Genomic DNA, 23,021 nt, shown 5'->3' on the forward strand with positions numbered 1-23,021 from the left:
AGGTTCTTTGCATGGCGTAGTTCGTGTTCCTTTTTGCATGGCGCCTTCGTCATAGCTGTTGGTTGTCATGTTCCTTTCCGCATGGTAGATTCGTCTCTGGAGTCTTCGCTTCTGCTGGTCTGCAGAAGCTGTCGGTGTTGTGTGTTCTTCAGCGGTCACTAGTTGCTGCTGCGCTAGAGCGCTCTTTGTTGTCGTGTGACGAATTGCAATTGTCGGTCATTCTGCATGTCGTGTTCTCCAACCTTCGTTTCTTTCCCCAGTTTTATGTTCGTGTTGTCATCGCCGTGGTATACCTCCATGCTTATTATATGCTTTTTTTTTCATGTCCTTATTTAATTGGTTCTTCTGCACGTTCGTTGTGCTGCAGATTCTCCCCGTCATGGCGATGCCATCTTCTTTGCCTTCTGCAAGCTTCGTTTCTTTGCCAAGTATGCCCATACTGATCATGTGCATGCTTCTGTTTCTAGACTGTCTATGGCTTATTTAAAGACCAATACTCCCTCTCAAATATACGTACCTCATAAGTCGTTCTTACTTTATCTCTTGTTTTTTGCTTGTGTGTTTTCGTCCTGCCTCCTAGAAGGAATCCTTTTGATGATATTGGTAATATCACAACATGTGATCGTCGTGGTTCTTCCTCTGTCTTAGTCTGCCATGAAGATGAACCCTTTGCATCGACTATGCCTAGAGCCGAATGCCATACAGCGTGCCCTCGTATGACACCACCGGAGGTCCCTTACATGTTTTGTAGCCTTGTTTTGTAGCCTTCGTGCAATGAAGGACAAAGCAAGGTCCTCTGGTAAATAATCATTGTCGTTTGGGTACTTATAAGTGATATACTAGTTTCGTGAACTCAATTAGTTTTGTATGCATCCACTTTTTATATGAAGCCTCGCATATTCTTTGCATTTTTACAAGAATATTTTTAACGTATTGTGTGGACGCTACATATGCAGCCCTTTTTTTTTGTTGTTGTCTCTAATGCTATAAATTTTAAATAAACACTTTTAAAAAATTTTACGTATTGTGTGGACGCTACATATGCAGCCCAATTATTATTTTTTGTTGTCTCTAATGCTATAAATTTTAAATAAACACTTTTAAAATTTTTGGAAACTGCATATCGAATAGGTTTCAAAAAATGAAAGACTTTCTTGTGGATGAAGTTACTGTAAATGAAGGTTGACTGTTCTTCACAATTAATGTAAAATTTTTTTTAAGATGAAGCCTTTCATTTGCCTGTTAATTATTGCGATTAAGATTATTGCACAATGTTTTACAGTGAACATGCACACGTCATTAATTTTCTATTTTTTAAACATAATATGTATGTATATATATACAAACGTTTATGCAACCCAATATATATATTTATTATTTATTATTTATTAGATAATATATTATTTTAACATACTTATATGCACCCGAGATAGCAAACATATATAATTTATTAGACAACATATTATTTGAACATATTTATATGTTGAGGTGCATAAACTATTTTATTACACAACATATTATTTTAACATACTTATATGCACATCTCATTGATTCCAAAAAGAAAACATAACATGCTCATATATATGCACATTCTAATTCATTTCTAGCGGACCATATTAATTTCAATATTCTGAACGTTTAATAAGCACCCCAAACATACTATCTATGCTTGTAATATATTATTACAAATTTTGGCGTATTTTTAAAAAAATATTAAAGTTCGAGATCTCCTTTTGCTAAAATGCAATATATGTTAATGAAAATGTTATTGCGCAGGATCTATACATCGCAACTCAAAAGAGAAACAACCCATGAGAAATGAAAAGAATGCAGACTCAGAGCCCTCCGTACACAAGCTTCCTCAATTCCCACCGGAGAAGAAAACAAACCTCTTTGACCTATCAGTAACTGTGGTGGCAATAGGAAATAGAGACATACATCTCTCATGCTGGGAGACACTTGAAGAGTTCATAAGGATGCATTGTTTAAAAGAAATGTTTGTCTTAGAAAAAGGCTTATATTTTCAAATGGTTGTAGGTCTTATGGCTCCATCCCTTATAAGTGTAGGTAAAACTATCAAAAGATATTTAGGCTAGGATTTGTTCAAACCTGAGGGTGGTATAGTAATGTGTGGAGGTTTAAGACAAATTAAAATGCACACATTTGAAGGGATGATAAGATATTTTATGAAAGATTTACATACGCCACACTTCAAGTTCTTCTCGCATAATATCTCCAGTGATAAGATAACAAGAGGGTGTCAACTCTACGCTCTTTATGGACAAGCCAACTTGAAAAACAAAGTATGTCACCGGTAAATTTGTTTGAGCGGGCATATGTATACATGGACAATTACATAGCCAACAAACTAGGTGTATCACTACAAAGTACTCTTCTTAAAATGGTTCGTACGAAAAGATACTATATAGCAGCTTCGTGGATAATTCAAAAGACTGGATCTCGAATGAGCAGAATGAGGTCCATTGCTTTTTGGAAAGTAATGAAGCTCCCTCGTCTAACGCAGTGCATAGATATTGATGAAATCTTCTTTGCAGATACTCTTGGTTATAGATACTTCAATCCTGTATATGCAGAATTCAACAAAGAAGATCATGAAGATCATGAAGATGATGAAGGTGAAACTACTGATGAAAGACAAAGCGATGAAGATGTAAATGACAACCATAATTTAAAGCTGGGTAGTCGTGGCAATCTTATTGTCTTTGACGACGACCAAGAAAATCAATCACAAGAAAACAGAAAATCAATCTTTCTGTTTGGGAAAGAGCATACAAGTTTAAAAAAGCAATTGTGGATGGAGATGAGTTTGTTCCGCTCTCACCAAAAGTCTGTAAATTTGTGGTCCTTGATAGAATGTGCAGCGGAAGAAGGGAAAGTGGAAACACAGGAGAGAGAGAGAGAGAGAGAGAAACACAGGTGAGAACCTGCTCTCAATATCATCACCAAAAGGAATACATGTCCCGCGCAAGAGGGGAGAACCTCGTAAGTGAGGGACTGCAGCTAGACAAGCTAGGCAAGCAATGAAATATGAGGGAGGCATGCCGGCTATATATACCTCTACATGAAGACAACCGACTGGAGATAAATATATCCATGACTGGGAAAAATACCCAAGACCATAAATGGGTAATAAATATGGGTAAAATACATGTGAGGGGTGACCAGCCCTCAGACTAACATGGTCAGCCCTAGAGGCTAAAATAGGACACCAAACAGGAAGCCAGCAAGTAGGGGATGATATCTAACACCCCCTCTCAGCACCAGATGCTGAGAAAACTCCAAGAAGCCAAAGATGCCGTCCTCAATCAAAGATGAAAGACTACAGAAACAGATACCAAGAAAGCTCCATAAGCAATCTCCTCAGCAACTCAGATACAAAAGCAACAGAACAAGCTGCCAGGTACACCGCTCCTCTGGAAGAAAACAACCATATAGGCTGCGACGTGCTGCTCCAAATAATGGTTCCAAACCCAAGTGTAAGAACACTCCCCAAAGTCAAATGTCGTGTATCCAGCTTGGAAAAGGTATGAAACACCTCATAACCAACCAAGGTTAGATCCTATATATAATCAATCCTTGGAGAAGCAAACTGCTCCTCACTGGAACCCTCACAAGAAATAGATTCAATCTGCTCCAACTCTATACCAAGAGTAGCCAAATGCTGTATAAAAGCATCCTCTGAAAAGGTCGGCATCACAAGATGTAAAGACTCTGTAGAAAAGATGGGATCCATCTGCTCAAACTCCATAACATGAGTTGCCCAATGCTGTACGTAAGTACACGCACTGAGGTGGGCATTGCAAGATGAAAGGACTCCACATCCCCTTCTGAAAAAATATCGTCGGACTGATATAAGTCCAACCTGATTCTGATCCAAATCCAAAAAACTCTAAAAGTACCACTGTGCCCCAAGAACAGTTAACAACCACAGATCCAAAACATCCCAAGCACACTTAACAACCACAGATCCAAAACATCCCACCGGGTCCAAAAAACCATCCTCCAAAACAACAAGCCAACAGAACTGGCAGGGGGAGGGGCATCCTTAGAAGCATTACAAAGAGAGGCAGAGGTAGACTCCTCACAATGAGGAAGGGAAGCAGGAATATAAACTGCAGTGGTAACAAAGTCCTCAAAAGCATCACAGATAGCAGAAGACTGTTCCAGAAGTAGAACTAGATCCCAAGAATCAGCAACAAATAAAGGATCCATGTGAAAGGATCACACCGCAAAAGGACAAAACACCCTCCTTGTTCTGCAAATACTGCAAAGAACACAAGCTCGGACAAAATAAACTCTGCTCAGGATCTCTGAAAAGATCACTGCTCTCCTCCAAATAACTGTAAACTCCTGTCAAAGAAGAAAGTCTCCATAGATACAACACAGCTCCCAAAACCGATCCTCAAGTGAAGTAGCTAGAGAAAGGCCCCCTCTGAGTGTAGAAAACTCCTGTGGGAAGCAAAACGCAACCAAAACACTGCTATCAAGCAAAAAATAGCACTCCACCGCCAATAGAAGGCAAGGAACATGTAGAAACCGGGAAACCGTGTAGGCCAGGAACAAAATACAGGTATAGATGCTCCAAAATCAGCAAAATGCTGACTGAAAACTGAAATTCAAAATCCTCCTCAAGCACCAAACTGCCTCCAAAGCCACAATCCAATCAAGAAACCCCCTCTGCAAATGATTTGTGTACACTGGAGAAGAAAACGCAGCCAAACAAGGGCTACAAACCTGAAAATTCAGGCCAACCAGTGTCCACACCTCCTATGAGGAAAAATGCTGAAGAGAAGGTACCTTCGGGTCCAACAGATGAAGTCCAAGTGAAGGTAGAGCTACCAGCAAAATCGGTTCAGAAAAACGCAGCAACCATGGCTGCAAATCTGAAAACGCAGAGGTATAAAGGACTGAATATGGAAACACTGAAGCCTCAGACTAAGAACTGCTGCAGAGAACAATCAGGGGGTGGGAGGGATGGCACAAGATAACCAGAAAGGATAGGCAAAAGGGAGCCCACAGAGCTCCAAGATCAGGGCTGGGAAAGCAAGCCCAATCAGGCAAAAAATGCAGCCTGTTTGGGACAGCTATGTTGCTGTCCAGACCTGAAAAAAAACGCCTGAGAACCCCTGGAAGGTGCCGCCAAGAAGGACAGGTACGCTGTCCAGAAAAAACACCCTTGTCAGGCTGCCAAGAAGGCTGAAATCTGACGCCCTGAAGAGAGGAAACTGAGCAATCTGAAAGGGTATCAATCAGCCCTTGAAGAAACGCAAGCTTCAACGTATGAACACAAAAACGCAGATCGACGGAAAAACGCAGATATGAAGAGGTATAGGAGGGAGCATCCAATGCTGAAAATCACCGGCGCTCTGATACCATGATAGAATGTGCAACGGAAGAAGGGAAAGTGGAAACACGAGAGAGAGAGAGATGGAGAGGAACACAGGTGAGAACCTGCTCTCAATATCATCACCAAAAGGAATACATGTCCTGAGGCAAGCAATGAAATATGAGGGAGGCATGCCGGCTATATATACCTCTACATGAAGGCAGCCGACTGGAGATAAATATCTCGACGACTGGGAAAAATACCCAGGACCATAAATGGGGAATAAATATGGGTAAAATACATGTGAGGACCAGCCCCTCAGACTAACATGGTCAGCCCTAGAGGCTAAAATAGGACACCAAATAGGAAGCCAACAAGTAGGGGATGAATATCTAACAGTCCTCACAGAGGAAGAAGCTTGCTTCTGTAGATTGCCACTCTGCCTTGTAATGGATTGGGTTTCCGACTTGTATTGGATTGCACTTCTAGCTTTTGCTGGATTGGATTTCTATCTTGTTCAACATCTCCTCTTGTTTTCTGATCTTTATAAATACATATAACTGTTCTCATCATTCTTAAGTGCAAATTCACCTCTCGTTGAATTTTTTTGCTTCATGGTTTATGTAAGAAAAAAATATTATCTTGAAATTTTAAGTATGCTGTAATAATATTATGTTCTACTAAGGTTAAAAGGGTGGTTCAACACTGCAACCTTTTCTCAATCACTTACAAGACTTTTAAGTTCAATTTGGCCAGACTACACCTTCCCATCCTGCAAAATATTCTTTCTCCATAAAACCCACCTATACAACACCATCAACCCATATGGGTCCTTTCAAGGTTCTTTGAAAAGGCTCATCCTCCAGAAGTGCCTTTCCTGGAAATTTTGTTAACTTTTGGTGTTCCAAATCAAATTCCGAGAAAGTAACATCTGATTCAGACTTTTCTCACAGGATTGGCTTCTCTCTCACACACAAGCCTGAGAGCCTCTCCTTGACAACCGCTTCACACGTCTATACTTCTGAAACTGTGAATCCAAAGAACCATCTGAGTTGGCTATCCGTGCTTCGGAGAATGCTTCCTTGCATGTATCTTTCGCATAATCAGTGCACTTTTCCTTAGCACCTGCAAGGCAACTGAGCATCTCTCGCTCCTCACATGCCTCCCTTTCCTCAATTTTACCATCTGATTTGATGAAGAGAGAGAGCTTGTTACGCCACCACGGAGGCTTACACTTTCTTGTAGCATTGATTGAGCAGCCCATTCTTGCGCCAGCCTGAAAGGTACATAAGTAAACACTTAAAGCACAGGTGAGCTGAAATAACTTCTATGCCTGCACTATCCCACATCACATCATCTAAGCCGAGTTTGAAGCTTATATATGCACAGGTGACCTGAAATAACTTCTATGCATGCAACCGTAATAAAAAACATACTACAAGAAAAAGCCAACCACTGCAATAGGCCGCCTATCCCACATCACATCATCTAAGCCGAGTTTGAAGCTCGTCCCATGCATATATATGCATCATTTTCAGTCGGTTACATATATTCAAAGGATTCATTAGATGAGAGACAGAGGAAGGCACCATAATTGGCCTTATCATCCTCTATGCGATTAGCTGCCCATGGAAACATTGACTCTTAATATGCATGGACCGCATGTTGGATGACATCTTGTGGACTTTCTATGGATGCATTGCCACCTTTCCAATACAAAGTCACATGCAGCCATGCTGACCAAACGAGATCGAAATAGAGTTATCAGACATGACCTTTGGCAGCTTTACATCCATAGGACATGGGTTCAACCCGACACATGTTAGAAGTCATCTCCTGTCTATTTTGATACACCAGGGCCTTTGTTGTGGGTGTGCCCGCCCTTATGAGGTGTTTTATCATTTTTCCACACTCCCCGTATTTTTTCCCTATTTTTTCCCATTTTTCCTAGTGGTGGGAGGGCTGCCAGATGATGCCAGGAGCACCCCAGTGCTGGCCGACTGGATGTTCATCAGTCGTGGGCTTCAGGGCTGCTGGCCAACTGGTTTTCATCAGTCGTGGGCATCTGTATGCTGGCCGACTGCATTTATGCAGTCGTGGGACTTTTTCTTCAGTCGTGTGCACTATTTCTGCTGGCCGACTGCCCTATCAGGGATGTATATATAGCCCCTCAGCCCCCACCACTTCCTCATTCAGTTTTTTCCGGGATCTTGTGTATAGAGAAGAGTTTACACACCTATCTCTCTGTGTTTCTTGTGCTGTTTATTTTCTGCAGTCTACTTGCTCTTGTCTACCCAAGTTTGGTTATCATTTCCGCTGCATATTCTGACATGGTATCAGAGCCCTAGGCTCTAGGAGATCTTGGGCGTTTTCTGAGCAAGAGGGGGAGCAACAGGTTGCTGATTGGTGGCCTGTTTCGGGCTGAACGGGAAGAGAAGGTGCAAGAGGAAGGCGGGCAAAGGTGCTGGACAGCCACTTGCAGATTTTCAGATTTTTTTTCCCACCCACCCACCCTTTCAGGTTACTCTCCGCGATGGCAGATTTATTAGAGATGGCCGAGAAGCACGTGAAGATTCCGACTCTCCCCACGTTCCCAGTGGATCGTCAGTTGGACGGGTCCAATTACGGCATCTGGAAGGTCATGATGGAGTCGGTTCTAGAGTCATATGACCTTGCTGATTTTATTATCATAGGGGTGCCACAGCCGGAAGCTGAGGAAGGGGAGTTATTATAGTCGAGGAAGGACCAAGAGGCACAGGCACACATGTGGGATCGTGTCAACACCAGGGTCCGGTCGTTTATTTTCCTCAATTGCACACCACAAGTGATCAACCATGTGAAGCACATGACGCTGGCGAGAGGCATATGGGAGCACTTGGCTTCTTTGTATAACAGGGTGTCACCCATGAAACCGATATCCTTGGAAGTGCAGATGCGGGTTATGAACCTTGCAAAGTCTTCGACGATGCGGGAACACATCAACAAGCTGCAGGCCCTTCAACAGGAAGTCCTTGAAGCTGGGAAAGAGATATCATCCGAAGATATGGCCATCACTTTACTTTCCCACTTGCCTGGTCAGTACTCTACTTTCTATTTCTCGTTGATCACGAGTGGCAGGCTTAGCACCATTACTTGGGAGGAGCTTGTGCCAATGGTCTTGGACCAGGAGGAACGTTTCACGAACCCTCCTCACGGCGGAGGTTCGGAGGCCTTAACTGGCCAACGGTCGAAAGGCCGTAATACCAACAAGGGCAAAGGGAAGGCTTCACCGGAGAAGTCTTCTGAGAAGAAGCTTGATCCAGAACGAGAGAAGCTGAAGGCCGAAAGATCTTTACTTTTGTAATTGAGTTGCTGTGGTGCTTTCTTGGTACCTATTGTTGCTGCTTTCTTTTGTCTTTGACAGAGGACGACTTCTTCGGCTTCTCGGAGTTATGTTCAGCATCTGCTGCTTAGAGGGGGTGTTAGCCAGTTTCTGCCCATTTCTGGTGTCCATTTGGTCCATTTTGCATGGCCCTTGCTTGTGGGCTGGCCACCCCTTTTTCTAGTATTTTTCTAGGATTTTCCCAGCCCTTTTGGTATTTTACCAGTCGGCCAGCTCATATGCTCCAATCAGCCAGCATATTCAGCTCCAGTCCGCCAGCCCTCCTCACCTATAAATAGGTGGGGCTGGCCTCTCATTATTCATTCGGTCTTGTACATATTTTTCTCCCTCACTTATGAGACTTGTAGTGTCTCTTGCTTGGGACTGTTTTGCTTCAGTATATTCAGCATAGTTTTCTCCATCTCTCTCTCTCTTGCACTCTCTATTCAGCACATTCTAGTGCCACTCTGCTTCCGCTCTGTGCACTCTTTCAGAGGCAAAGGAACATGCTTTGCGTCAGGGGGTTGTTGCTGGGTAGGAGGGCAACTAGCCTGCACACACACAAACACACAACCTCAAGCACTGAGAAACGTGAGAGTGCTGGAAAAGTTGTACTAACGTGTTTTATGCTCCCCTGCTGCTGTTGGCGACTTGTACTGCCCGACTGTTGCTGTGCGCCGTCCGTACGTTGCTGTGCGTTGTCCGTACGTTGTACTGTACCACCACCGCCTGTCAGATCTGCATGTCGCGCGACTGTACAAGCGCCGCCGTCGACTGTACCAGCGCCGCCCGCCGCCCAGTTAGCTGCCCTCCTACCCAACAGTTGTGACATAACTCACACATTCACCCTAAGTTGGGTAAAGGCGTGTTCCTGAGTTAGTGGGACAGACCTATTCCTGAGTTGGGACGAGGAATAGTTCATTGGATTTGTGCAATGTTCTGCCTAATGTTTGGGATTGAACATGTGCGCATGACTTGTTTTTGGACATGGACATTGCATGGATTTAATTGCCAGTGGATATCTGCTGGTTTCATGGACACATCAAAACCCCAAAGATGCAAGTAGCTGATGGGATTTATTTATCATGTGCACTTATAATTGGCTTATGAATTCTGTTGTTGCTTGCATGACACAAATATTGACCTTACCTTTCCTTTTAAATTGCTTTTAGGTGTTTTACCTTAGCTTTTGCAAGTGACCTCAGTGATAAAACAAAGGACTGCTTATAGGGTATTTGCACCCCAGAAATAATGTGCACTAAGGAGAAGGGTTCTTTCTGCCAGCACTCAGCTTTTACATGCTTCCCAAGGGAGCCCCACAATTCCTGGTAGTGCTCTAAGACTGTATTGATTCTAGGTACAAAGGGAGAGCTGAAAGGTGTCTGTATGGCCACATGCAGCCCATAAATGCGAGCTTATCAGGCCTCTGGCAGGCTGCTCGCACCAGGATGGACAGCTGCAGGCTGGTTTATCACGATTTGGCTACCATTTGGGCAAAGATTGTCATCCATTTTAAGATCTCTCTATAGTACTCGGGCTATGTGCAAGAGGCATGAGGCACTGCATGTGGTACTTGGGGAAAGCAGATCTACAAACTTGGGCCCTACTAAAGGTTCACGGGGACTCACACCATAGCATCTCGTGTAGTTGCTCTTATGTCAGATTGTCCACAAGAGCTGCATCAAATTTGGCTTTGACGCTCTGCTCAATTGCAAGATTTCCTTCTATTATGCTTACCAAAGATCTGGGACACCGGATGATAAGTTTTACTAAGTATGGCAGAGCTTGGCGATCGATTTGTTCCCTTTTGAAATAAAGAAACCAGGAGGAGGGTCTAGGGGACCACCAACCTATCTTCGGTCCCTTGTGTGGAGTGCAGGGCACGTAGTACACCATACACAAAATCTAAATCTACATCCATGCCCTTTTTGCATATTTTGTAGCTTTCCTAATTACGTGAAATATTAACACTAGTCTTGTTTTAAAAAAGGCATTTTTGTGGCTTTTGGAGACTTTCGTTTAAAAAAGCCATTGAACTATAACCATGACATCTCAAAGAAATTCCTTCAAGGACCCAAGGACCACCACATTGAGCTTATCCCAAGGACAAAGCCTCCATTGTGAGCTCCTTACCATATGAGCTACCCAGAGTTGATAGAACTCAAGCAGCACTTGGAGGAAACATTGGCCGAAGGGTTGGTCCGTTTGAGCTCCACACCATTTGAACTCTTGGTCATGAAGAAGAATGGGAGTCCACACCTATGTGGGAACTAAGAAAACAATGAGCAAGCTCATATAGTCAAAAACAAGTTCTCACTACCTCACATTGATAACTAAGTTTGGATACCATTTGGTTGCATCGCTCCAAATGGCATTCAAAAGACATCTTTTCGGACTTGTGACGCCTTTTTTCGATTGACGAATGCTCCAACCACATTAAGCAAGATGATGTCATGGCATACGACAATATCATATCCTAAAGGGTCCTACTGTTGTACAGTCCACAAAAAATACAATTTTGTTGGCCAAGAGGTAATGTCAATATTTCTTGACGGCGTAAACCACGGCCATGTCAGAATATGCAACGGAGATGAAGACAAAATCTGAGAACACGAGCAAGTGTACTGCAGAAAAATACAGCAACAGATAAGGAGAGAGAGAGAGAGGCGTGTAACTCTGCTATATATACACAAGAAAATCCCAAAGACTGAATACAATGTGTGGGGGGCCATGGGGCCATTTTATATGGCTCCATCAGCCAGTCGGCCAGCACAAAAGGCAGCCGATAGCAGCCATAAAGACACCCGACTGCTACATCTCCAGTCGGCCAGCTTCAGATAGTTGGCCATCACACGTGAAGTCAACCAACAACAAGGAGAAGCAAGGAGCAGTCGGCCAGTGTCACAGCACACAGTCCTACAGTTGGCCAGCATACAGAGGTAGCCGACATGCACAGGACAGCCTCCCACAGCAAAAAAAATAAGGAAAAAATATGGAGTGAGGAAAAATGAGAAAACACCTAAATCGGGCGGGCTCACCCACAACAGAGGCCCTGGTGTAAATATACAGACAAGAGATGATTGCTAACACCCCCTCTCAGCTCTAGGATGTGAAACCAACCCCAAGGAGCTGGAGTGCCGCCGGAGCATAGCCTGAAGTAGAGACTTCGTGAAGAGGTCCACCGCACTGTCCTCCGTCGAACAGAACTCTAGCAAGATGTCATCAGCAACGATCTTTTCACGAACAAAATGCCTCTGGATGACCGTGGGTTCCACCAGTGGAAACCCAATCCTACCAAGTAACCTCTGCAACCTCACCACCTCGCAAGCAACAGCACAAGCAGCCCGGTTATTTGCCTCTGTCGATGACAAGGCAATAGATGGCTGCCTCTTACTGCGCCATAAAACTGCTCCTGAGCCAAGGGAAAAATTGTAGCCTGATGTCAAGGTCCTTGGTCTGGCTCTCCCCCCCAATCTGAGTCACTCCCTCTGTGGAGTCAGACTCCATCCATCAATCCCCCTCCTGTGTAAAAGAGTCCAAGATCCTTCGCATGCTGCAGAAACCACAAGATACGCAATCCTGCCTCCCAAAGAGTTCTCTGCACACATGAGCCCAAAAGCCTCATCACGAAGCTCCCGTCCAATCTAGTATGCATCAACCAAATCAATGAACCATTCTGCTTCCAAGTCAAGGAGGCATCATACTGCTCACAGGGATCAACACCAATTACGGTGGGATGCCAAGTCCTGGAAACCTGCACAAGACCACTCAAGGCCTTCGAAAACCTGTAACCAACCCTCTCTAAATCCAGAACCACAAAGCTTGGAGAATGTGCAACATCCACCTCCACTTGCAAGTAATCAACTGCCACCTGCCTGGCCTTCCAATAGGTCCCCGTGGAAAGAACTTCCTCATCTACAGGAGTTTCTTCGTCCTGAATACTACGAGACGTCCTGAATACTACGAGACATCAGAGCATCGGTTACCTGGAAAGTTTCCTCTGACTGACGAACACAAGAACTATCAACATCTGTACTGGAAAGTTCCGCCATCAACTGGTAATCTATCCACCATCTGGCCCCAGAAAGCCCGTACCTGCAGCGTATCCACACTTAAGTGGCCATTACCAGACTGCCACTCATCACAAAACTGAGGACCTGGGAGAGAGAGTGCTGAAAGTTTGTAAACTCCATTCTCCACTCCGCCTTCACAAACTACCTAGCATGTTGCCTTGTCCCGGAGAGCAACAAAATGCTCATCAAACTCCACCCGTACGCCAGTCTTGCAAACCTGATGCACTAACAATAGATGAAAACCAAGTGATGGAACATACAACACCTAGGAGGAATGCTTCCCCCCGCTGCCATCGAGAACTATCTCCAACCTGCCCTCACTATGAACTGGGATAGTGGATGTATCCCCAATAAGAATGTGACCAGAATACCTACAGAGATCCTGTAACTTTGAACGGAAAGGAGTCATGTGCCTGGAAGCACCACTGTCTAAAATCCACTCCCAAGTATCCGTAGCAGAGAGTCCTCCAACCTCCTCCCTGCACGAAGAAAATGAAACATCGGTGTCCATTACCTCTAGGTGCACAAAAGCTAAAGTCTTCACAGTCGCTGCTGAGGATTCTGCACCCTTCTTGGTGCTCCGCTTGGGACACTACCTCCAACACTGGCCTTTCTGGCCACAATCATTACAGGTCCTCTCAACCTTGAGATTCTCGCGGTCTGAGTCGGACTTCTTCTCAGAAGACTTCTCCGGGGAAGCCTTCCCTTTGTCCTTGTTGTTACAGCCTTTTGACCGTTGGCCAGTTAAGGCCTCCGAACCTCCGCCCTATGGAGGGTTCGTGTGAGACCACGCTGCAACAAGGGGACAGCGATTCCAGGACGGCGGGACAGCGGTTCGTGTGGGACAGAGCTGGACGGTACGGTCAGCGGACCGTTGCGCAGTGTGCCGTTGCGCCCCTGTAGCCGTTGGGCGCCTAGCCGTTGAGCAGCCCTCCCCACTTGGCCCATGGCTATAAGAAGAGCTCCCATTGGCAAGGCTCAAGCAACTTGCAAGGCTCCTAGCTCAAGCTCAAGCCTCAACGCTCCTCAACTTTCAAGGCTCAAGTGGAAAGCTCATTGGCAATTTGGCTCAACACTCCTACACACACTTTCCAATCAATTCCCGTAACACTCGCATCATCATGCGATTGAATGTGGCGGGGACGTTCGTCAAGCCAAAAGGCATGATCACAAATTCATAGTGGGCCCGTTCCGTACAAAAGACTGTCTTAGGGATATCCCCCTCAACAATCCTCACCTGGTGGCACCCACTCTTCAAATTGAGTTTCAAGAACACCTTAGCCCCATTCAGCCTCTCGAGAATATGGTCTATTCGAGGCATCGAGAATCTACTTTTGATAGTCAACTTATTGAGTACACGATAATCAACACACAATCGAGAAGACCCATCTTTCTTCTTGACAAAAAGGATTGGTGCTGCAAATGGCGACACGCTGAGACGGATGAAGCCAGATTGAAACAATTCTTGGAGTTGGCGGTCCAACTCCGATTCCATTGCCTTGGAAAGGCGATATGGGAACTTGCTCGGGGGTTTCGAGCCTGGGAGGATGTCGATCTTGTGGTCCTCCGGTCTGGACGGGGGGAGTTGGGGAGGGAGATTATCCCGAAGAACAATCTTCTGGAACTTTTCATGGAGAGCCAAATACTTCTCAAAAGCACTAGCCACCATCTGGGCAATCTGGATGTAAATCATCACACAATGTGCGCCTTTCCTAATTGCTCGTTTAGCCTGCAAGTGACTTATGAGCGGAAAGTTCGGGATTCCTGGCTCACTTGATGGTCACTAAGGCGTCGAACACATTCCGGCTAATCTGGAAAGTGTGCTTGTCCCACTTGACATAAGGAAGGAACTTATGAAACCACTAAATGCCCAAGATTATGTCTGCTCCTACAAGGAGCAACCATAAAATCACGCACAAACTCTATGCCCTGAATGACTAATTTAGCACCTAGAGCTTCATACTTGACGATCGTCATCATGCATGTGCTAAAACCCTCAACTTGCTTGTCCACTGAAGTCAAGACGAAACGAGCACGCTGAGCGGCCTGTTTCGTGACCACGTCCTCCGTGTTGCCGCTGTCAAACAAGACGACTCTCTAGCCACCTATGTAGCCAAAGGTCTTGAGCAATTCGTTGCACTCATACTCCTAGTCATGGACGCCCTTCTCTTATCTTCGAGCTCCCGGCTAATGATTGCTCCAACCGAAGCATTGGGATTCAAAGAACTAGGGACCGCCACTGGGGTCTGTGTGGAAGCTGGGCTCACCACTGAAGCCATGGAGGCTAGGGTGGTGGTCTTTGGAGTGGTAGTCTTCTTAAGACACTCCCGAGAAGTGTGTCCTTTTGTATGACAAAAGAAACACCTACCCTCCTTCTTGCACTGAGCGATCTCTTGAGCACTCAACTTGCAACCGGTCTTGCCTCCCTTAGCTTTCTGGTCTGGAGTAAGCTTGGGCGCATTGGTCGAGTTCCTGGAGCCAGAGGCTTCCGTGCTCTGTCCTGGGGAAGACCCTGTCTAATTCTAGCCTTTTCCCCCCAAGGTGTTAGCCTTGGGAGTAGCCGACTGGGAAGTCTTGGGTTTTCCGCCATTACGCTTCATTTCAGCACTCTGCCAAGCAAGAGTTCGTCTTCGAAAGTGGCTAGCCTAAACATACGCACCTCCCATTCGATTTGCGTGTCAAGGCCATAAAGGAATTGCCCTTTCTTGTCTGTATCAAATAAGCCTAACTGCAAACATAAGTTTGAAATTTTATCGGCAAACTGAAGGATTGGTTGCGCATTCTAACGTGCTCTACTAAACTCGTCTTCGAGTCGCTCAAGGTAATGGGGCGGTAGAAACCGCTGCTTAAGATCGCGAACAAGCTCGTCCCAAACATAAGCTGCCATACCTAATCTGGTGTGGGCAGACCAAAGTTACAACCATGTGACATTTGATACACTATCTGGAAAAGAAAAGAAAGAACTAAAGGTAAGTATCTAGCCCTACAATACATCAGTAGGGAGCATCCGGAAGCAGCAGGGAGAGTGGGAAGCTAATGCTACTAGTCAAAATGGGGTACATGAGTACATGGATACATGAATACATGAATATGGGGGAGTACAAAAGTGACAGTGAGTACAACAATATATGGCTGGAGTCGTAATCATCCTAGGAGCTCTAGCATGGGTCTTTGCCGGATGGCCTGGATATCTGCCATAGTGAGATGCCTAGTCAGACGAGCCCGGTGCCTCGCAATGATGCTCTGAATCCTCCGGTGTAGGCACCGTCTCTGATGTGAGGATCCGCGAACCCTCGGGCGTCTGGATCTGCCCAACTGGATAGCTCTCTCAACTAGAGAGAGAGAGAGAGAGAGAGAGAGAGAGAGGGAGGGAGAAGAGGACACAGTATTGGGTCCCTATGCTGTCCAGGCCTGCGCAGGCTACTGGGCAGCCCCTGGGCACTAGCCGACTGGCTGCTGGGCAGCCTTTTAGCCCGGCCATCTGGCTGGGCTGGCCCTAAGGCCCTGTCGGCTGCCTGGCCAGGCCCCTTGGGTTGGCCGACAGCCTACCCAGCCCAAAGCTAGGGCAAGAGGCATAGCATGGGGCCCTCCTAGCCCCTTGGGGTGGTTCTAAACCTCCCCACGCCCACTTAGGCTTTGCTCTAGGATAGCCCTATGGGTTGGCCCCTCTTCTACATGCAAACCTACATGCCTACACAGCTGTCTGACATCTGGTCGCAGACCAAACACACAGAGCAACTGACATCATTCCAAAGGGAGACTCACAGCGCGGACTGGCACGACTTCATGTGCAGGACAATGCGCACCTGACCTCGGACGCATGGAGTAGAACCCTGGCTGACTCGTCCCGGACTAGGCTCACATGGGACCAGTTTTCCACTCCAGGTCCTGCACCTTCTTGTTCCAGATATGTCTACGTGGCATCCAAGTGGGGGATGCACGTGACAGGGCCATCATCGCAGGACCTTCTCGCGCCGGCTCAGTTTTACCACCTTGAGCACCATGTCACAGCGGCCCATGAGGGATGTATTAGGATGATATGAGAGCTCTTTGCCCATGTACCTAGATCAGATTTTATAGTTCTAGATTTTTGTTATCTTTCTTTATTACTATTTTGTAGTATGTACCCAAGATGATGTACCTCATGGATATGATGTAACCCATTGGTCTCATAGATCATTTTGGCCTTTTGAAGACGTTAATGAGATAGCTATGTTTATGGTTTCTGAAACCGGCCTGACGGGCGGTGAAACAAACACTCGCACATAAAACACTTCAACGCCATTGAGGATCTAGAAAAGGAAAACAAACAGGGGGAGCTAGAGTGCTCTTGCAAACAGTACACGGACACCGATTGGCCCCAAAACACAATGGCGCCCCCTGCGGTATTTCTTTAATTGATTATAAGAGCTTTGATTACAATAAGGCTGGGAACTCAGCCGTCATAGTAGAACTCCTGAAGCCTGCAAAGAACCTGCATCATGGCTTCTTGTCCACTCGGCATCCACAAACAAGTTCACCCATTGTTCGCATCGAAGAAAGACACTCTCACATTGAGTCTGCATACAGAAGCTTTTTCCTATGATCAGCGCTGCCACAACCATCCATAGCCTCTCACACTATGAACAGCATCACACCCTGACACATCCAGTGCTTCTGCATCACAACACAGACTCCCAAACTGTCTCTCAAAAGAGAACGCGCATCACAGCACAACATACCGTATATTCGACACACCTGTACCAACCCTCTCTACCTTCCAAGGGTACTATCCATCTCTGTCATGGATTCCCTGTTCCCTACCCAATCAGTAGCAAGGCTGTACCAAACATGTGTCCATTCCTGTACCTTCTGCCTGCATGTGACCTATCTCCTGGAGAAACCCAAAAACATGTTTCCTCGAGAAACCTACGACCTGTTTCACATGAAACCCTTAGGCCTGTTTCCCTTTGAAACTTCTGTCCCGTTTCCATACAGAACCATTCATGGCACCATTCAACAACACTGCCAACAACGGCATACATCTAGTTACCTGTTCCCTCATGAAACATCTGGAAACATAGAGATGCCCATAACTGTAGGTCCCTCTGTTCCGTTCTAGCAGGAAGAAAACAATCTGCTCCATGAGCACGCAGCCATGCGAGCTTGCATCACTCCCATGCCGAGAAACACTACCAAGTGACCTTGTACTTGCAGCCGGAAACCCAAGTACATAGCTGAATTTGCAGCCAAGCAAAAACAACCCATAAACAGTCTCAAAACAATCCCGAACCCAAAGCAAAGAGAAGTTGAAAGTTCCATCAGTTGAACGCCATCGACATGATGTCTATGTTCATGAAAAACCAGCCCCTCCTTTCTGCAAAAACACGGCGTCCTCCAAAGAGCACACACCTGGCTGCCTGTGTGTCTAGAGAAACCAACCTGTAAGCTGCAGCCTGACTCTTGTGCAAAAGAGCATGAGTTTCAGCCCTCTGCGCCTGCAGTCCAGCCCACCTGTTCTGCAACCCAACAGTTGCCAGATAGAGACCTGCATGTGACCTATCTCCTGGAGAAACCCAAAAACATGTTTCCTCGAGAAACCTACGACCTGTTTCACATGAAATCCTTAGGCCTGTTTCCCTTTGAAACTTCTGTCCCGTTTCCATACAGAACCATTCATGGCACCATTCAACAACACTGCCAACAACGGCATACATCTAGTTACATGTTCCCTCATGAAACATCTGGAAACATAGAGATGTCCATAACTGTAGGTCCCTCTGTTCCTTTCTAGCAGGAAGAAAACAATCTGCTCCATGAGCACGCAGCCATGCGAGCTTGCATCACTCCCATGCCAAGAAACACTACCAGGTGACCTTGTACTTGCAACCGGAAACCCAAGTACATAGCTGAATTTGCAGCCAAGCAAAAACAACCCATAAACAGTCTCAAAACAATCCCGAACCCAAAGCAAAGAGAAGCTGAAAGTTCCATCAGTTGATGAACGCCATCGACATGATGTCTATGTTCATGAAAAACCAGCCCCTCCTTTCTGCAAAAACACGGCGTCCTCCAAAGAGCACACACCTGGCTGCCTGTGTGTCTAGAGAAACCAACCTGTAAGCTGCAGCCTGACTCTTGTGCAAAAGAGCATGAGTTTCAGCCCTCTGCGCCTGCAGTCCAGCCCACCTTCTGTTCTGCAACCCAACAGCCGCCAGATAGAGAGGGCACGTGTGCTACCTGCAGCCGTACTTGCTCGCCTGTTTTTCCACCAGAGAGAGAAGCACGTATCTGCTGCCCGACCAGCCTGTCAGCCTTTCCACACATCCAGTTGCAGCTGACTCTCACAGGAGAACAATAGTCCTGACCACGTGCAGTCCAAAGCTACACTTACTATGCAGTCCAGCCAGCCGCCTATTCACAGGAGAGAGAGAAAGCGTAAGAACTGCTGCAGCCACCTGAACCAGCGCTGCCTGTACCTGCAGCCACTGTACACTGTACCTGTTGTCCGTACATAGCTGTACGGCCTGGCTGTACGGCCTGTTCTTCAAAAACTCACAGCAGCCACACCTTCTCCATCAGTTGACTGTGCTTCCCTTTGCATCCACGCAAGAGAACTAGCACGCTTCCCAAAAAGCTAGAGAGAGAGAGAAGAGAGAGACGTGGGCCTCCAAAAGTGGAGTAGCCTCTATAAATTGCCTAGGGGCCTCCCAAGGTTTTAAAACCTTGATAACTTTAATTTTTTGCCCACCAAGGGTTATAAAACCTTTTTAAATTAAAGTATCTTTGCCCCCTTCACACTTGGGGTTGTCCACACATGGGCTTCCTTTTTTAACTCCAATCTGATACCATTCACACTGTCCACCATGTCCCCGTGCACACCTGCATACTGTCCAGAGAAAAACACAGGGTCGTGTGTCATGTGCACAGTGGGTATCTACCGTGTGCTATACGCATGCAAGACTAGTTTCGAGGCTTGGGGAAGCTTGGAACTAGGCAGGCTGATTGACGAGCTGAGTTAGGGATATACTAACAGGCGGGCACCCAAGTATGGACGGGCGGGCGGCCAAGTGTGGACGCCCGATGACCGGCCAAGAGCCTATATGTCATGTGCATCAGCAATGCCATGGACCTTCTCAGGGCTAGATCCAGAAGAGGCAAACAGATAAAGATTATGAACCAGTAGAACCAGAAGGTAGGAGCTTCAGGTGACTCATCTGAGGTGGACATGGAGCAAAGCATGATCAGATGGCTGTCGGCTGCAGGACAGTGGAGGCTGGCTGCCAGAGGAGCTGTCGGCTTACATCAGCAGAGGGGTGTGCAGCATGCGCATCAAAGACAAGGGGCAGCAGCAGTCGGGCAGGGCTAAAAGGGATTATTTGGACATGGAACTGACCGACCAGCAGTCGGCCAGCATAAAGTGTCAAAAGTCCCATATAAAAAGGGCTCCTTGCTCCTTGTTTTAGTCATTCCACCCACTAGGGGTGAGAGTCATTACGATCCTAGTCTAGGGCAAGTTTTGGTGTGTTATCACCTTTTCAAGAGGGCAGCCAAGGGCTGCAAAGTCATGTACCCTTTTTGTACAATAGATATACTGAATTTCCAGCACTTCTCTCTCTCTCTCTCTACTCTCTCTCTACCTGCGTTTTTGCATCAGATGGTGCGTTTTTGCATCAGAAGGTTTCCAAGAGTGTTTAGGGCTGAAAGAAGACTACCCAGAGCTTCCGCGCGTTACATTGGTATCAGAGCATCAGGCTCAGCAAAGCTAAACACTGACTCAGTCCCAGATGATGGTGTACAGGTCCAAGGTGCAGGAAAGTACACGGATTCGAGGCCCAAGGCGGGAACACAGATCGGGAAGAACTCCCAGGAGGTTTGTTGGTGGTGTTCCACAGTGCCAGATGGGGATGGCAGTTCCGTGAGCCAGATAGGTTCTAAGGGAACGGTCCCAAGGGAGGTTGATCCTCCAAGGGTGATGTGAGAGTGCCAGACTCAGTTCCAGGAACGAAGACCAAGACGGTGTTCAGAGTCAGGGCAGGAATGGATGGTGGACTAGAGGAAGACCAGATGCATAGATCTTCATCAGAGACAGAGTGGTTTGGAGAACAGAACGGATTTTCAGAGAAAAAGGTTTGCCAAGGATGGATGATGACAGAGGGACTTCAGGACAGGATTGGGATGATGACAGTCATCCAAGAGCAGGTTGGATTCCCGTCATCAAGTTTAGCAGAGGGGGATGTCATGTGCATCAGCAATGCCATGGACCTTCTCAGGGCTAGATCCAGAAGAGGCAAACAGATAAAGATTATGAACCAGTAGAACCAGAAGGTAGGAGCTTCAGGTGACTCATCTGAGGTGGACATGGAGCAAAGCATGATCAGATGGCTGTCGGCTGCAGGACAGTGGAGGCTGGCTGCCAGAGGAGCTGTCGGCTTACGTCAGCAGAGGGGTGTGCAGCATGCGCATCAAAGACAAGGGGCAGCAGCAGTCGGGCAGGGCTAAAAGGGATTATTTGGACATGGAACTAGCCGACCAGCAGTCGGCCAGCATAAAGTGTCAAAAGTCCCATATAAAAAGGGCTCCTTGCTCCTTGTTTTAGTCATTCCACCCACTAGGGGTGAGAGTCATTAGGATCCTAGTCTAGGGCAAGTTTTGGTGTGTTATCACCTTTTCAAGAGGGCAGCCAAGGGCTGCAAAGTCATGTACCCTTTTTGTACAATAGATATACTGAATTTCCAGCACTTCTCTCTCTCTCTCTCTCTACTCTCTCTCTACCTGCGTTTTTGCATCAGATGGTGCGTTTTTGCATCAGAAGGTTTCCAAGAGTGTTTAGGGCTGAAAGAAGACTACCCAGAGCTTCCGCGCGTTACACTATAAAAGGGTGGCCAAGGTTAGTTATTGTATGATAGAGAGTCTCGCGAGTTTGTGAGAGCTCTATGGTCTTGGAGCCTGGATCTAGTGCAGACGTGCACCTGCTTTATGCAGCCGAGGCCGGCAGCAATCTCGAGGCCCGCGAGGGCAGCTTCGTGGCGGTATGGGACGTCACGAGGAGGAGATTGGTCGGTACGTCAACCTAGTTAGCTCAGCTCGTGGCTCGGAGGGGACAGCCAAGACTGTGGGCTTGCCCACGGCTGTCATGGTTGGGAGGTGAGTCAGGCCTGCACCCCCATGCTTGTTTGTTGTTCGTTTGTTTGCAGGATTCGAGTTTCGAACCAAGATCGATCACGAGGGGATCCGTGGGGATTTGACAGTGGTATCAGAGCATACCTCGTGAACGAGCAAGTCGGTAGGTAGAGAAGAAGAGGTCAAAGAACGGTATGTGTTAAAAAAGCTTGCTGTTTTTTCTGTGCATACTGCAGTTTTCAGTTTTGTATGTGTTTTTTCTTCATCAAAGAATCCCATGTTGATGGGAGATGGTAGGTTGAATAGGGTTGATTGCTTTTGCAAAGAAGAGCCTGTTTTGTTGTGCAGTCACATAACTTGCAGGGAGAGAAAACAGGAAAAAGAAGAAAAAAAGCACGTTGTTTTCGTTGCTTTTCGTTGAACGAACGAGAGAGAGAGTGAGAGAGAGAACGTGCGAATCGTATGCTGTCCGACTAATTATGTGCGTTGGCCGGGTGTTGTTCGTTGCTGGCGGTTGTGCTTTTTGGGCCGCAAGAAACCCTGTAGGCAGGCGCCTAAGGCCATGTAGGCCTGCGTAACCAGGCGCCTAGGCTTGCGTAGCCAGGCCTACGCAGCCTAGCGCAGGCAGCCCAGGCCAGGCCGGCGCCCAGGCTAGCGCTCATGCCAGGCAGCCGGCGCCCATGCCAGGCAGCCGGCGCCCAGGCCACGTCCAGCAGATTGGCGTAGCGAAGCGCACGCTGGCGGCCAAGTCAGGCGCTCGAGCGAAGGTGCAGTCGACAGCAAGTGCACGTCAGCAGTCTACGATGGCAACCGGCAGCTAATCCAGGCGCTGGCAGCTCACCGACGGGTGAATTCAAGAGGAAACAAAAAAAAAACAGAAGTAAAGCTTACGTTTTTTTTACAAGCTTTCGTTTTTTTTTTTTTTTTTTAAGTTTAAATTTTTTATAAAAATTTAAAAGTCATCTCTCCTCCAAGATCTTTAAGGTTTCCAAGGTTTTTATTTTTTTTTAAGACTAGAGAATATATATATCCATATATATATATATTAAAATATATATATATATATATATATTTATTTATTCACGAAAAAAAAAACAAAAAAACAAAAGCTAAAGCAAAAGCTGAGCCTAGCTTTTCG

At 46.4% G+C, this 23,021-nt stretch overlaps 1 protein-coding gene across 1 annotated transcript in view; it reads right to left on the minus strand.

The window, feature by feature from the left end:
* Nucleotides 1-6,068: 6,068 nt before the first annotated feature.
* LOC147639534 (uncharacterized) overlaps nucleotides 6,069-23,021 on the minus strand; it is a 36,430-nt gene continuing 19,477 nt past the window's right edge. The window contains exon 3 of the mRNA XM_086792289.1: nucleotides 6,069-6,623. Within this exon, the coding sequence (XP_086648415.1) occupies nucleotides 6,315-6,623 (309 nt within the window). The 3' untranslated portion in view covers nucleotides 6,069-6,314. The remainder of the gene's footprint in view (nucleotides 6,624-23,021) is intronic.

Source organism: Cibotium barometz, chromosome 4, assembly GCF_041138505.1.
Source record: "Cibotium barometz isolate CiBa-2024 chromosome 4, ASM4113850v1, whole genome shotgun sequence".
NCBI lineage: Eukaryota > Viridiplantae > Streptophyta > Polypodiopsida > Cyatheales > Cibotiaceae > Cibotium > Cibotium barometz.